Source organism: Artibeus jamaicensis, unplaced genomic scaffold (genome assembly GCF_021234435.1).
Source record: "Artibeus jamaicensis isolate MK-2021 breed Jamaican fruit bat unplaced genomic scaffold, CSHL_Jam_final contig_391, whole genome shotgun sequence".
Lineage (NCBI taxonomy): Eukaryota > Metazoa > Chordata > Mammalia > Chiroptera > Phyllostomidae > Artibeus > Artibeus jamaicensis.
In genome coordinates this window covers 7,948,263-7,963,683 of record NW_026521814.1, presented here as the reverse complement: position 1 = coordinate 7,963,683, position 15,421 = coordinate 7,948,263, and the positions used below count along the sequence as shown (strand labels likewise).

The 15,421-nt window shown below is 39.4% G+C and overlaps 1 protein-coding gene across 1 annotated transcript; it reads right to left on the bottom strand.

Annotated features, from left to right (window-relative positions):
- Window positions 1–396: 396 nt before the first annotated feature.
- KLHL41 (kelch like family member 41) lies at window positions 397–15,027 on the bottom strand. The gene is made up of 6 exons (XM_037140657.2): window positions 13,662–15,027; window positions 10,139–10,296; window positions 9,909–10,016; window positions 6,241–6,426; window positions 4,765–4,911; window positions 397–736 (listed from the first exon to the last, which is right to left on the bottom strand). The coding sequence occupies exons 1-6, from the start codon at window positions 14,769–14,771 to the stop codon at window positions 625–627; spliced, it is 1,821 nt and encodes a 606-aa protein (XP_036996552.1). The 5' UTR covers window positions 14,772–15,027; the 3' UTR covers window positions 397–624.
- Between the last annotated feature and the right edge of the window lie 394 nt (window positions 15,028–15,421).

Genomic DNA, 15,421 nt, shown 5'->3' with positions numbered 1-15,421 from the left:
AAACTGGAAAAAAAAAAAAGAATTTATTTAAAGTACAAACAGTATACCAATGTCAGGAAAAGAATGGAGAAAAAAAAGACCACTTGAATTTGACTGCTTTTAGACAGACCCATTCAAATGAGACCCATTAATTATACTCCTTAAATAGCATTTCTAAAGTCTAATGGCATGGAATCTTTACTACGATACACAGAATTCTTGTCATTTTGGGGCATGAGGGAAGGCTTTGATGTTTTAAACATTTTAAAAAATGTAGATGAACATAGTTCCTTCTTCAATTTCATTTGTAATAGAAAGAAAATGTGTAAAGTGACCCTACCAATGCAAATGAAAGGATTCACAACTCGAACTTAGGAACCTGCTTTACGATTAATTGAGACATCTCAAAACAAATGATCTGTTAAAGTTAATATTTAATTTCTCATTAGAAAATGGTTTTAAGCTCTGATCATTACATTGAGGATTCAGGGACTTTGAGGTTTTGATACCCACTGCTAACCTCTTGGACAGTAACTTATTAAATAATTTCTACATGAATCTCTATAGGCTTTTAAAAAACAATAAATAAAGCCCTATTATCCAAACAAACCACCTCCCAATCTATTGCATTTTTCACCTTCTTGTTTATAGCTTAGACAGTTTGAAGAGATTTAAACGTGTAGCGAGGCAACTAGCTCCTGAAGCATAACGTATTTCCTTCAACATCCCAGCCCATTCCTTTTTATCATCTTCATACCTGTGGAGAAAAACAGTAATCAATAGCAGGTTTTATGTGGATAGTTCTTTATGTGTCAAATATACAAATGTGGATCTTTGAGAAACCCTACTGGTCCTCAGCCAGATGAGGATGCCCCTGTCTGCGGGAGAATAACTCCAAGTACGCATCCTTTGAGTGATGCCTGGATGCTTAGGCAGTTAAGCTCCCTCTGGGAATTAGAGACAGTCCAGAGATGAGGAGTGATACATAGGCAATTAATCATTCTCTTTTGGATTAATAAATGTGGCTGGTCTTTATGAGTCACAGCCAACAGGCTCTATCTTAAGAATTGGGACGAGCTGGTCCTGTTAGTTACCTTGATTATCATTTCAGTTGTTCTCACACACTAGTGCCCAGCACAGAACCTGACAGTAGTGGTCACTCTATAAAAATCCATTTTCCTTCCCCCTTACTGTTCTGTGAGTACTACTCTTAGCCTGCACTTGACATTAGGTAAGATCTGGTTGTCCCCTTTGGGTATTCAGGGTCATAAAGATAACAGATGACTTGGATTCCTTTGAAAGGTGTGCCTCTCTTATGCCTAGTGCCCGAAGTGCTCCTTTTCCTTTGCATGAGAAACTCCTAATGCTGCTTTCTTTCTAAAGCCTTTCTTGCCTTCGTCAGAGTTTGTTGTTTTCTCTTTATGTCTCACATCGTCCCTTATATAGTATCTATTATAGCAATTACTCTTTTTTTAAAGTACTTATTTTTAGAGAGAGGGGGAGGGAGGGAGAAAGAAAGGAAGAGAAACATTGATGTATGAGAGAAACATCGATCAATTGGCTCTTCTATACCCCCAGCTGGGAACCTGGCCCACAACCCAGGCATGTGCCTTGGCCAGGAATGGAACTGGCCACCTTTTGGTTGGCAGGTCAGTGCCGCAATTACTCTGTTTTAATTTCCCCCCTATGTTACGTCCTCAACAAGCTCAAAGGTATTTGAGGACAAATAATACATCTTAAGCATCTTATTTGCTCTTCCAGAAGTAGTCATTACTTAGCATAAGGGAATAACCCAAGTTATTTTATGATGAATGAGATTTAAATTTTGCTGATACCTATATAAGAGATGGATTATCTGAGTTTCTTCAGCCGTCCAAATACACTGTATTTTGCCATGTATAATGCACACTTTTTTGCCCAAATTTTTGAGGGAAAAATAAGGATGTGCATTATACATGGGTATAATGATTACATACCATGGGCATAATAATTCTGTGTATAATGCGCACAAAAACCATGGGTGTGCATTATACACCATGAAATATGGGTAATTCTCAACAGTTGCACTGTGCCCTGAGTGATTTTTATGTGGAGAAAAGTAGGCAAAAAATATTTTACTACTAATAAAGGGAAGAACCTTAATTATCTAAACAAAATTTGGGCCAGCATATTAACAGATAACATTTTCAATGACCTAATGAAAAAGTGAGCACATTGAAGCAACAGGAGGTTGAGGTTAAATGAGGCTGAAAAGGTTTGTTCCCTGGCAGTGACAGTTCGACTTCCAGGTTGGCCGATCCTGAGTAATGCAGTGACTTCGAGAATAAATAGAGAAATTAATTTTTAACACGTTAACAGTGAGAGGGTTCATACATCTAGAATGTGGTATACTGATTGTTTTCATCTCTTCTTACATCTCTGCATGTGTGAATATTCACTTGGAAGCTGAGAGCAAGCAGGCAGCCACTTTTCCATTGATCAGTGGCTTTCAACCAACTCAGACAGGTCGCTGGGCCACACCTGCACACTTCGAGTAGGTCTGAGGTGAGGCCTGAGAATTTGCATATTGGACGAATACCCAGGTGCTGCTGATGCTACTTTGAGAACCAGTGCTGATCACTGGTTCTCGAATTTGGCTGCCCATTGGAACCACTTGGGGACATTAGAAATATTGATGCGTGGGTTCCAACCCCGAGATTGAATTATTGGTATTGGAGTATGGCCTGGATATGAGGATTTTGAAAAAGTTCCCTGTGATTCTAATAAACAGCAAGGTTTGAGAATCACTGTTCTAGATGGTATTACCCAAGTGGAAAATGACAGTACCTAAGTTTAAAATTTTACAGCCAAGCAGATAATAATGAATGCCCCTCTTGCCTTTCCCCAGTCCAGTGGTTCCCAAACTTGGCACATTAGACTCATCCGGGGATCTTTGAAAGATTCAAAGCCCAGACCACACCTGAGGCCAATTAAGTCACAGTCAATAGAGATGTGACAGAGTGTCAATATTTTTGATGCTCCCTCGGTGATTCCAGTGAGGAAGCAAGTTTGGGAACCACTGCCCTGATTGTAAAATAAACCATAATCAGAGCAGATCCCTCTTCCAGACTCCCCTCAGCAGTACCAGGGCTACTCGTAGTAGGAGATGCTGCCTGCAACTTCCTCCTGCTGAAGCAGCTTGGCTTTTGACCATTAGGAGCCAGAGTGGCTCATGTTGAGTTCAGCTTGTGATGGCAACACATTAGAATCACCTGGGAAGATTTTAGGACCTAGTGATGCCCAGGCCCTACCTCCAGAAACTCCAATTTCGAATTGTTCTATATTAAGGCCCAGTTACCAGAATATTTTAAAAGCATCCCAACTGATTTTAATGTGCAGCCTGGGTTCAGAATCGCTACCTATTCATTCTTCGTTCCTACCCCTAACCTTTCCAACCATTCATTATTCCATCCTTTTTTCCTATTGCTTCTAGACTTCCCCCATCTCACCCTCTTGCTAAGTCAAGCCTTTTTCTTTCCTGGGAATCTTCAGTTTCTCTTCCTTTTTTGGGGCAGTGGGGGTGGGAGGGGTAATAGTTCGCTTCCTCTTATAGCCACTTTTTTCTTTCTCTGTACACAGCTAGTTGCTATTACAACAATGTAAGGAAATGATGGATGTACAAAATGTTTGGTTAAGCTACTGGCCTTTTAGCCTTCCAGTTCGCCAGCTCAGAGGAAGGCATGCACTTGTCCAGGTATAGAACAAACAATATCCACTTTCACTTTCAGACTTAGTGGTATGCCCTCACTGATCACTCTAACATAGCTGTATCTATAGACTTAAACTTGTAAGTAAATCACCTGGGAATCTCATTAAAATGCAGATTCAGGTTAAGTCTGGGTGGGGCCTGAGATTCAGCATTTCTAAGGAGCTTCCAGGAGATGCCAACACTTTGAGTCTTAATGCTCTGGACAACCTGACGACAGGCCAGGGAAGGGCATCCGGACCTGGGAGAAAGAACTGGCCTGCAAGCTGAGAGGGAAAGCACAGATGTGGCAGTGTCTGGATGGGGGTGCAGCATGAACTCACGTAGGTTCACCTCAGGCAACTGATATCTGCTTCCTGTAAACTGAGATCAGCAAGCACAGCACCTCGGTGGGAGGCAGCAGGTGCCATTCAGCAGGCACACGGTTTCCTGATGGTGACCAGACACATAAACCCTATTCACCCTGCCTCTGACTTACGTGACTCTGCATGACACAACTTACACTTATCTGGTAGGGGAAGTGGATTGCTACGTTTTGCTTTTTTTCATTTTAAAAAAGTTTTTGTAACTTCTCAAAAAATTGTGAAACCATTTAAATTAGATTTAAAATAAAATTAATGAATTTATGGAAGGCTCAGGAGCTTAAATATTCCTTCAGAACTCTGTTTTCTTAGGAAATTAAAGTACTGTCTGGTAGAAAGGTAGGTGGTTTGGAAGTAGGCTTTTTACACTATGGATGCCTAGAGCATTGCACTTGCAGAGCTGGAATGGAGCTTAAAGGGTCCACAGTCCAATTCTCATTGAATTAATGAACAGGTCCAGGTAAGTTCTTTTCCAAGGTCACAGCTCATCAGAAGCAGCATAGGATTTAGTAAGTGGCACATGTAACAGTTCAATGAGTTTCCAAGGGTGTACCACCAATACATAGCTGACATGTTGGGAAAATCTGGTTTACTGTTTACTTAAAAATTGTTTACTTTATCAATGATCACTTACTCATTTGATATTTAGTTCAGAAAATCTGAGTGAAGGAAACTTACTTCCATATGTCATTGACTTCAGTGGGTGCAAACTCTTTGGACTCCAGCTGAATCATGGCAAACCCACCAATGGCATACAGGGATCCGGCCAGATCGACCAGACTGATGGAACTTCGTTCTTGGGGAAATTCGGCCATTATGTCCCATCTAGGAATTATTGAGAATCTAGTCAATGTGAAACTTAAAGAAATGCCAAATACCGACCAGTTGTAGGTAATTATAATAAATTCAGGTAGCATAGGCACCCAAAATTAGAAGGTTAAGTTTGCTACTGGAAAATATCTAAATATTATTCCTTTATTTGAAAGATGCAACCAGATTTGCTACAAAGCTCTCGATATGACAAAACTAGTTACAAAAACAGTATATGTATATTGTAGAAAATATGGGAAATACAAAATGTATAGAAGAAAGCAAATATTCCCTGTGATAATACTGCCCAGAAATAAACATAAATAACATCTTAGTGTCATTTTGTCATTTTTATAAGAGCATACATTTAAATATAAACATCTAACCATACATATGAACAAAACTAAGAAAATATTTATGATTCTGTGTGTGGCTTCTTTAACTTCCTATATCATAAGTTTACCCATAATATATAGTTTTCAAAACATGATTTTTAATGATTGTTCAAGTCCTCTTTATAGAAGTTCCTCGTATTATAATTTTCAGATAATCAGACATATAGGGTTTAGTTGAAAAATAATAACAGCATTCCAATTTTCCCCACTGCTAAACTAGGAGTATAAAAAATATAATTCAGATGTGTGAGCTCAAAATTTTGAAAAAGACTAATTTTATGTAAATATCAAATATCTTTTTATATTGAGTTTACTGGGGTGACATTGGTTAATAAGATTATGTAGGCTCCAGGTGTACAGTCCTGTAATACATCCTCTGTATACTCAGCACCCCAGTCAAGTCTCCTTCCACCCGCATTCATCCCCCCATTTGCTGTCTTCTACCTCCCCCACTCCCTCAAATATCTTTTCACATGAACTTTAAGCCAATAAAAGCTTAAAAGTGAAAATCTTAAGAATATTATAAGACATAAAAAGTTAAACTGAAGCATTCTCGCTTTACAAACATCACAAGCTAAGATGGCGGTCTTTTCATCCTTAAACTAACTTTCAAATCAGATTACGGAGGCATGTTGTCTCCCTACGTGTAGATAATTGCTCAGAAGTGTTACCTTTGCATGACTGAATTCACAAGGTTAGTAACAAGTACACATCAAGCACTCCAACGTTCCCTGGAAGGTCATGTGCTCCAGGTACAAACATGCAGTGCAGCAAAAGGCGAGGCATTTTTACACCCAGCAACAGGAAAACAAACCCAGATGAAGACATTTCCTCTTTGCTCCTTACCTCTATGTCCTCCTTTCCTCATGTCCTAATTAGAAAGCTTAATATTTATCCAAAATTAAGGTGTACAGTGATTTCTATGCTGCAGTAAGATACTGTAACTCACTTATTGGTCGTGAGGTCCAGAGCTTCAACCGAAGCCGACAGACCGTCTTCGGTGACGCCCCCCGCAACCACGATTTTGCCTTTGTGGACTGCGACTCCGAACATCGAGCGGGGCGTTTTCATCGGAGGCATGTCTTTCCAGTCTCCTTTTTTGGGGTTGTAGATAAACACTCTGTTCGTACACTTTCTGTAGACATAAAAGGCAACAAAATGGTCCTTTTAGAGCCATTTTTTTTAAAAAATCCTCACCTGAGTATATATTCTTACTGATATTTAGGGAAAAGAAGAGAAAGAGAGAAACGTGGATTGGTTGCCTCCCAAACTCGAGGATCAAATCTGCAACCCAGACACGTGCCCTGACCAGTGATCGAACCCACAACATTTCAGTGCACAGAAGGACAACACTCCAACACCTGAGCCACCTGGCCAGGGCCAACCTTCCTTTTTTGAAAGAAGCAACTTCGCCAGTCATCTAGCTTTGCTTCTCATACGAAATATGTAGTATAGCAGAGGATCAAAAAAAAAAAAAACCCAAAGTATTCTTTTTAAAAACTTATTTTTCCTTTTTATTGAATTTATTGGTATGATACTGGTTAACCCTAAAGTATTCTTTCTAAAGATTTTTAAATTTTTATTTTGAAGGAGAGAGGAAGGGAGGAAGAAAGAGAGGGAGAGAAAACACTACCGTGCCAGATGGATCAGTTGCCTCTCACATGCCCCCAACCTGGGACCTGGCCCACAGCCCAGACATGTGCTCTGACTGGGAATTGAACCAGCAAACTTGAGGTTCGTGGGACAGTGCTCAACCCACTAACTCACACCAGTTAGGGCCGTTAAAATGTTCTTAATCTGAACATATGCCACCAAGCAAAGGAATAGTTTCAAATGTGAGGACCAAAACTATTTTATAACTTCATTATACTACTGGAAAGTAGGGTACTTTTATTTTGGCAACTGCCTAAAAACCCATGCAAAGTAGATTTTAATCCTGTTACTAAATTTAATGGAAGACATGCATAGAGAAAAAAAGATTAACTATTTATTGTGCCTCAGTAACAAAAATGTTTAATTATCTGAATATCCTAGGAATTAATCAATTTACTTAAAAATAACTAGATGAGAATGTGCCAATTTTAAATTTAACTATGTAATATGATGGCTCATTTCATTTTAGTCTACCATTAATATCACAGTGTATTTTAAGAACTCTGGGACTACAGGTGAGACAATGAGAACAGTTTCATATGCTGAATGCTACCAGAAAAACCTGGGCTCATCTGGATTCTTTATTTAAAAAAATTTTTTTAAAGATTTTATTTATCTTTAGAGGGAAAGGGAAGGAGAGAGGAAGGAGAGAGGAAGAGAAATATCAATGTGTGGTTGCCTCTTGTGTGTCCCCTGCTAAGAACTGGCCTGCAACCCAGGCATGTGCCCTGACTGGGAATTGAACCTCAATCCTTGGGTTCACAGGCCCGTGCTCAATCCACTGTGAATTATTATTCTTAGCATGTTCCTTATGTTTCCTTAAAATTATCCATAATTCACTGAATTCTAAATAGTAAGTGATTAACTGGATGTATTTGGTAAAGCCGAAAAGCAAACAAATAAAACTCTAGTTTTTTTGTGAGGACAGTTTCTTTTTTCTTTAGTCATATAAAAGACCAGATACCTGAAGTAGAAGCATTTTGTCTAATATTTGACTATGTGTATTACTCTAAAACTTCTTGATTAGAACATGATACAAAGCCATGTTTCTCACATTCAGTGGTGATAACTAGTGCAATTCGGTGCTAACTTTCACTTATTTTTTAAAGATTTTATCTATTTATTTAGAGAGGGGGGAAGAGAAGGAGAAAGAGAGTATGAGAACCACTCAGTGTGTGATTGCCTCTTGCATGCTCCTCCCTACTGGGGACCTGGCCTGCAACCCAGGCATATGCTCTGACTGGGAATCAAACCAGTGACCCTTTGGTTCGCAGCCCAGTGCTCAGTCCACTGAGCCACACCAGCCAGGGCCCAGTGCTTATTTTTAGATAATGACTCAATTTAAAGTTCTTAACTTCGGCATTTGTCGAGCAATGTCTTGGTTAATCATATTCTCAAGATTAATATATTCTTACTGACAAGACCTGTATGCTTCTTACTGACATATCAATTTCCTACTTACTAATACTACTTGAAGGAAACAATTTAAATCATTTGGCAGGGTCATTATGTTTCCAAATCAGAAGCTGCTTAATAGACTTTCCATTTCATTTACTCAGGAAAAAATGCCCAATGCAAGATATTTTTTTGCTACAGAACTTTTATATCACAGGTAGTAGATTTGACATTTAATCTTGAACAGAAATTTTGGTCCTCCAAAAATGATTTTACATTGAGTGAATTTATAATATGGACTTTTTAAATATTCATTTGATGATAATATCTAAGGGATTAAGGATTTCAACATTTCAGAATATTATCTTTGAATGTTAAACTATTGTATAAAAACTCATTGCTTTTTCAATCACATTTTCTGTACTGTCTTTGTCATTGTAACTGAATACTAATCATTAATTACTAACTCCAAAAAATAGAGTTCTTTACTTCTAGCACATTTCTGTTTTACTCTCCTTTCCTGTTTTGCCCTTATAATCTTTAATTCTGGCTCCCTTTCCAGGATGGGGTATCTCTATTAATTAACCTGGAAAAATGACGACAAGCCCAGTTAGAATTTTCAGGGACAGGAAATTAGTTCTCACTATTCGAACTTAAAATCTTCATTTTATTAGACAGGCTAACAGCTTAGCTGATTGACTTCTAGAGTACTCTGAACTCAGTTCTCCCTTCAAGTTATATTTTTCTTAATTACTGATCCCTTGAGAAGTGTCCAGAAATCAAATTGGGTTTATATATGAAAGTTCATCCTGTTTTTGTCACAAGCAACTGGGCACTAGTGGAAATACCAAGGTTATATATATTTTGAAAACCCCCTCTGCCCAGGAGTAAAGAAGTGAAACACTGCCGAAGAAATAACTGTCCTATTTTCAGTCGCCATGCTTTTCTGTTTTAAATGCACCTATCTCAATTCTCTAAATGTAAAGTACAAATCCATTTTTTGTGTGTTTATTTTTTTAAATTTTATTTAGTTATTTTCCAAGTATAGTTTTTTGTCTATTTCTCCCATCCCAGCGCCCCCGCCCCTTGCTCCCCACCTCCCTCCCATTTCCACCCCTCTTAGTTCTCGTCCCTGTGTCCTTCCTATTTGTTCCTCCAAATCCTTCCCCTTAAATTCCCTTCCCTCTCCCCTCTGGTCACTGTCCCCTTGCTTTTTATGCCTTATTGTTAGTAATTATAAATACTAAGTTAAAAGATATACTTATAACTAAATAAATTTTTTAAATCCCATTGGTTTTCATGTAAAATATAGTTATAAATTAACTAAAAAAAAATACTTGATTTTGTTCCTAAATGCTGTTTTTCTACTGTCGAGAATGCTTATGTTGGCAGTAATATGAACTCATTTATAATATACTGCAATAACTTCTCAAAATTTTATTTAAAAAATTATGGGTGAAAAAGAACCAAGTTCTATTTTGTTATGTAGATTTAAATGAAAAGAGGAAGGAATGCTTTTAACAAAAACCCGTCGGGATATACAGCGCAAGGAGATTTCAGGGAACTTACTTGTCATCTGTCTTCCCTCCTAGGCAATATATCATCCCCTTATGTGAAACCACATTATGGCCATAGACTTTGATAGGAAGTTTCTTCACTTCGTTCCATTTTGTAGCCCTAAAATCAGAAGAGGATAGAATTCATATGTTTTCAATAAATTCCAGATTCTAATAGTAGGAACGTTATAGACACGCATACACCTGAATGCTTAAGAAATGAGAATGTTGATGCCAACTCACACAGGGTCGTAGCATAGCACCGAATCCAGGGAAGCCTCAGTCTGAAGGTCCTTGCCCGCAACCACGTAGATCTTGTCATCCGCCTCCCCCAGACCGAACAGACACCTCGCCGAAGGCAGGGGGGGGAGCCCCACCCACTCGGACGCCACGTTATCGAGCTGGAAGAAAGGACACACGAGGAAATGTGGAGCTTGTACCAGAAACTATGCTGCACTTCGTGTTGTTTAGAATTCATTCATAGTCAAGGATCTTACAAGTCAAATAAAACCGTAACCCGAAAGTATTATATTTTACCCAGAATTACCTGGAAAAATGAGAAAATCTACTTGGTGTGCTGAAATAGCAGAAAGTACTAAAATGTGCAGGACTTCAAGAGAGGAAGGAGAATGAAATGGTCACAAGAGGTTAGTTAGAACTGCGAAGTTTTTGTCAAATTAATTCTTCCCACGTTTCCTTGTTCAGGTTTGAACAAGGAATCATAATGCTTTCAGGCCACTGGGGAAAGAGAGGTTTTCACCGCAGGGCGGGTCACAGTATGAATGACCCTCTCGTGCTATATTTAACCTGCTCCCCGCGGGCATCCGGGGCAGCTGGGCCTGTCGCTCAGTCCGCAGACGACTGACGCGTTAGGCGGTATTTTCTTGCCTTCAAAAATTCTTAGATTTGCTTTATTACCTTATGATACAGGCAGGTGGTATAGCCTATCCCCTCCTAGCCTTTTGTTGACAGACTTTGCTGTCCCACTTATTTATGCACTCATGGGTTGATTCTTGTATGTGCCCTGACTGGGAATGAAACGTGCAACCTGAGACATATCAGGACGATGCTCTAACCAACTAAGCTACCTTGTCAGGGCCTACCCTGCTCTTTTAAAAAATATTTATATTAAGAAGCAACTTTGCTTATTTGTGCGGCTGCCACTTCTGCAAGCCTAAGACAGCCCTCTAAGTGCCCATGCCCTGGGGCAGGTGATTCTGGCGTGTCTGACATCAGTTTCAGCTTACTACTATTATTACAACTTACTATTGGTAATTTTAATACGTTCCACTTTGCATTTAGGACACCAAGGCACAAGAAAACCACTGTCTGCGGGGAGCATAGTCACAGATTGTTCATGCTCTCTAGTGCTACTTCTATATAAAAGAAGAAAAAGGAGTAAACCCAGAATTATCAGATACCAAGGATAGACGCAGGTATTAAAGGCTGAGGTACAGGAGGGGTCCCTGCGGAAGCCTGTCTGTATCTGTTCTAGTGACCTTGGTTAAAGCAAAGCACTGTTTAAGACTAGATGAGATGAGTGGTTTAATTATTAGCTTTGCATTTACTAATTTTAATATCTGGACTGTGATCGCTAATGTTTTCATTTTTGAATAAAATCCTTTTATCAAGAAAGTGCTGTGTAGTATAGCAGAAATAAAAATGAACATGTATGGGTTTTGACTCTGTGACAGGGATCATGCTACACGCCTCACACGGGTGGTCTCACTTGGTCTCCAGGATAGGCATTTTATTATCTCCATTTTACAGGTGAGGAAATTGAGGCACAGAAAGATTAAGTAGTTTGCCCAAGTTCACAGAGCTTGTAAGAGATATTCAAATGCAAGCTACATAAATCCATAGATTTTGTTTCAAAATGGGAACAGAAGCCATTATAGTCCCGCGCTGACGGGTCTCTGCCACGCTCTGCAGTGCGGTCTGCATCCCGTCCAACCCCGGACGGGGCGCTTCCTACCGCAGGCGAACAGCGGACTGCCCGCCAGACTCCTCGACAGACGAGGCGTCAAGCTGTTTAACCACTCTGGCCTCAGTTTCCTCACCCTTAAAATTAGGGTTTGGACCTGGATTATTTAAAGATGTGGTGCTGTTCAAAGATCTGATGAATCTATTAAGCCTGTGGGGAAAAAAACCCTCTCTTACCTATGTAAAAAGTTCTCATAATCTACAGTATAGGACCAAAGGTCATAGTACTCCCAACTTAATGCATTTTAATGTCGCCAAGAAGAAAGATGCAAGACCCATTCTTACACCTATATTTCCTTTAAAATTATCTTATTTTATATTGCATTTTTCATTAGCATTTGTCCTCCCTTTCCCACCACCGTACACCCTCTCCGGTCCACACTCACCACATTGTTGTCTGTGTCTATGAGTTCTTTCTTTCTTTTTTTTTCTTTTTTGCTTCATCCCTCCCCACTTCCAAACGCCTCATAACCATAATTTCTTATGGCTCAGAGCCCTCTTTGATGATCAGGTGTTTTTATTCTGGCACTTTGTTGTACTATTTGTGCCTTTTAAAAGGACTACAATGTGCCCATTGCATGGGCAATGGCAGGGAGTTGAGCCTTTCAACTTTGTGTAACTGTTTTTGTGGCTATAAAGACATGACGCAGGCTTCTTGAGCCAGAGTGAGAGGCTGTGCCAGTGAAAGTAAGGCAGTAACAGGGTAGAACAGGATAGTGGTAAGGCTCTCAGTGCTCGTATCTGCCTGTGTTTTGATATCATTTTTAATTCCTTGATATAATTATTGCCTTTTCAATGGAACATGCCCTTTTTGAAATTTATTTGAATTTAAAATTAGGGCTCAGGAAATTTTCTCTCCCATGTTCACATACTTATAATTACAGCTTCTATTTTATTTTTATATTTAACAGTTAACATTCTTCAGTGGAACTTTGAAAATTAAGAAGCATGATTAACATGTATTATTACATTTTTCAAGATTAGAAAAAGCTGGCTAAATGTAGTAGTCTGTGAATGTATAGCATTTACCACTTTGAGAGTACAGTTACTGCACTATGACATTCTACACTTATCTCTGGCGTTTCCAACTCAAGTGCCCAGAAGTCCCAGGCCATGACTAGGTATGACCTAAACAAACCCTCTGAGCCAGCGGTGAGCTACAAAGCACTGGTATTGGCAAGCCACGGATTCCTTCATAAACTGATAAAGCACAATGAGTTGATAATATGAAAGGAACTCCCTTCAGACAAAGAACAGAGATTCTATTAGTTTAGAATGTCTTCTTGGAAACTTCTGTGGCTTCACAAAACAGATTAAGTTGTAGTAATGGCCAAGTGCAACTCTGATCCAAATAGATGTGATAATTTGTCATATATGAAAAATTTCTGTATTATAAGTAAAAATTTCTAAATATTGTTAATTCAAATTAGGGACATTTGTGCAGGCAATTTTTCCTAGAAGGTAATTCAAAGTGTGTGAAATATATATAGAAGTTCTTTTCATGTTCAACAACATTTTATTATATAGGCAGTAACCATAAATAACAGATAAAATGCTACCCCCAAGAATTTCAACACAGTTCAAGACAACTTGCAAAAAGGTAGAAAATCTGTTTGATTATTACTTTTTGGGGGGACTGGAATAGGACATCAAGTAGAATAAAATGCAAGTACCCTGCATTTCATTTGCGAATTATTTAAAATAATTTGCAAATCAGCTAATAGGACGGTGAGTAACAACCTTTCTTTTCTGTCTGTACTTATGTTAAAATAGCCTTTCTTACCTGGAAGAAGTAGGACTGGAGAGGCTGATCCTTGTTTTCCTCATCCACATACAGTCCCCCTACCACGTATACCTGATTTTGTTGGGTAACGATGCTGGAATGATTTCTGGGAATCTGTTCGGCCAGTGCAGTAAGGTAGCATTCATTTTCTGTGGGATCGTAAGCCACTGCAGCTGTGTCATTGACCAGGAGGATGAGGTCTTTGACAAACATTCCATGCCTGGGAATGTCGTTTAGGTAACCAGGGAGTAAATCTTCATCACCAACATCTCCATTCACCTCACCAGCTCCGGCCTTCTCTGCGTTTTTGCTGGGTTCTGGGAGCTTGCCTGCGAAAGCGTCTTTGAGAACTTTGATTTTTTTCTGGAGTTCTGGGTTGCTTTTAATTATATCATCTTTCTCAACATGATCTTTAAAATATTTTTCTGTCATGAGGCGAAAACGGATACAATCAAACACTTCATTAAGGCTTTTAACCCTGTTTTCTTTGTCTGTTCTCACCCATTTCATCACTGCCTCAAACACTGCTTCTTCTTTTTCTATGTTTAGGCTGTCATTTGAAATGACGGAGATCAGCTCCTGTGGAGACAGTTGCATGAAGTCCTCTTCCTTACAAATCTGTGCAAAGCGATCAGACACAAATTCACGGGCAGAGAGGGCAAGTCTTGGGCAGTCCAGGAGAAGCCCCAGCCTTAGGATGGCTAGGCAGTTACCAGGAGCCAGTCTCTTCTGAAGATAGGAAACACAGACAGTGAACACGGAGGGGATCTGAAAGCGGCTGGCCAAGGCAAAAATGTCCTGCACGTTCCCATCGTTGAGATCAATACTGGCCGAGTAGAGGTACCTGATGATTAAATCCAGTACGGCAGCATCCACATTATCTAGGACAACCTCCTTTTTTTTCGCCTCATCAATTTCAGATAAAAAATACTCACGGAAATAAGGACTACAAGCTGACAGAATCAATCTGTGGCAAGGAATACTTTTGTCACCAGCTTTTAGGGTGCAATCGATGAATTTTTTCTCATCCAGGAGATCTTTTAGACCATCCTGAAGAAGGGTGGATTGGTAAAGCCGCAGCTCCTCCGCGAGTTCCCGCTGGGAGTCCATTTTGTGAGTGACCTGGGTGAGGAAGGGGACACTGAAGGCCTTAGCTCCTCGCAGCACACAGGTCCAGCTGTAAAAAGGCAGAGCAGTGTGCTCTGCCCAGCTTGTAGCCTGTGCAATTTAATCCCACCAGCTAAATATAGATACCAGCTCTAACATCGGGAATTTAGGAGCGCCACTTTGGAAAGAAGAGTTGTTCCCGCAGCTGTCAGAGATTGAGAGGGACAACTGAGACTTTTTATCACTAAGGAAACAGCTAGGGAATAAGCAATTTAAATGGAGTGGGAAGCTTTAAAATACATAAAGCATTAGAAGACATGCTAATAAAGGCTACCAAAAGAAAATATTTATTGAAGTAACAGGAAACTGAATCATAAAAATGAGTCAGTCCACTAAAAACAGTCTGGTGGCCAGCTCCTTGGCTATTTGGACTAATGATGCAAAGGTCAAGAATATGAGGTGAGTTGATTTGAATACTCATGAGCAATATTCCCTTTCCAATAACTGTTACTCACAACGTTTTATTTTCAACTTAAAACAATGAGGTATATCATTTTATTTTGGAAGTAGGAAACTTAAAGGCTTCTACTTATGTGTTATAATTGTAGTTGTTTTGGAAAAACCTTAAAAATAATACCCTCATCACAATGGAA

Coding starts and splice junctions, on each gene's coding strand:
- KLHL41 (XM_037140657.2), bottom strand. CDS start 14,771: ATGGACTCCCAGCGGGAACTCGCGGAGGAGCTGCGGCTTTACCAATCC. Junction 6,427..9,908: donor GGAGGGAAGACAGATGACAA/GTAAGTTCCCTG, acceptor TTATGTCTACAG/AAAGTGTACGAACAGAGTGT. Junction 737..4,764: donor GAAGTCAATGACATATGGAA/GTAAGTTTCCTT, acceptor TTTTCTCCACAG/GTATGAAGATGATAAAAAGG.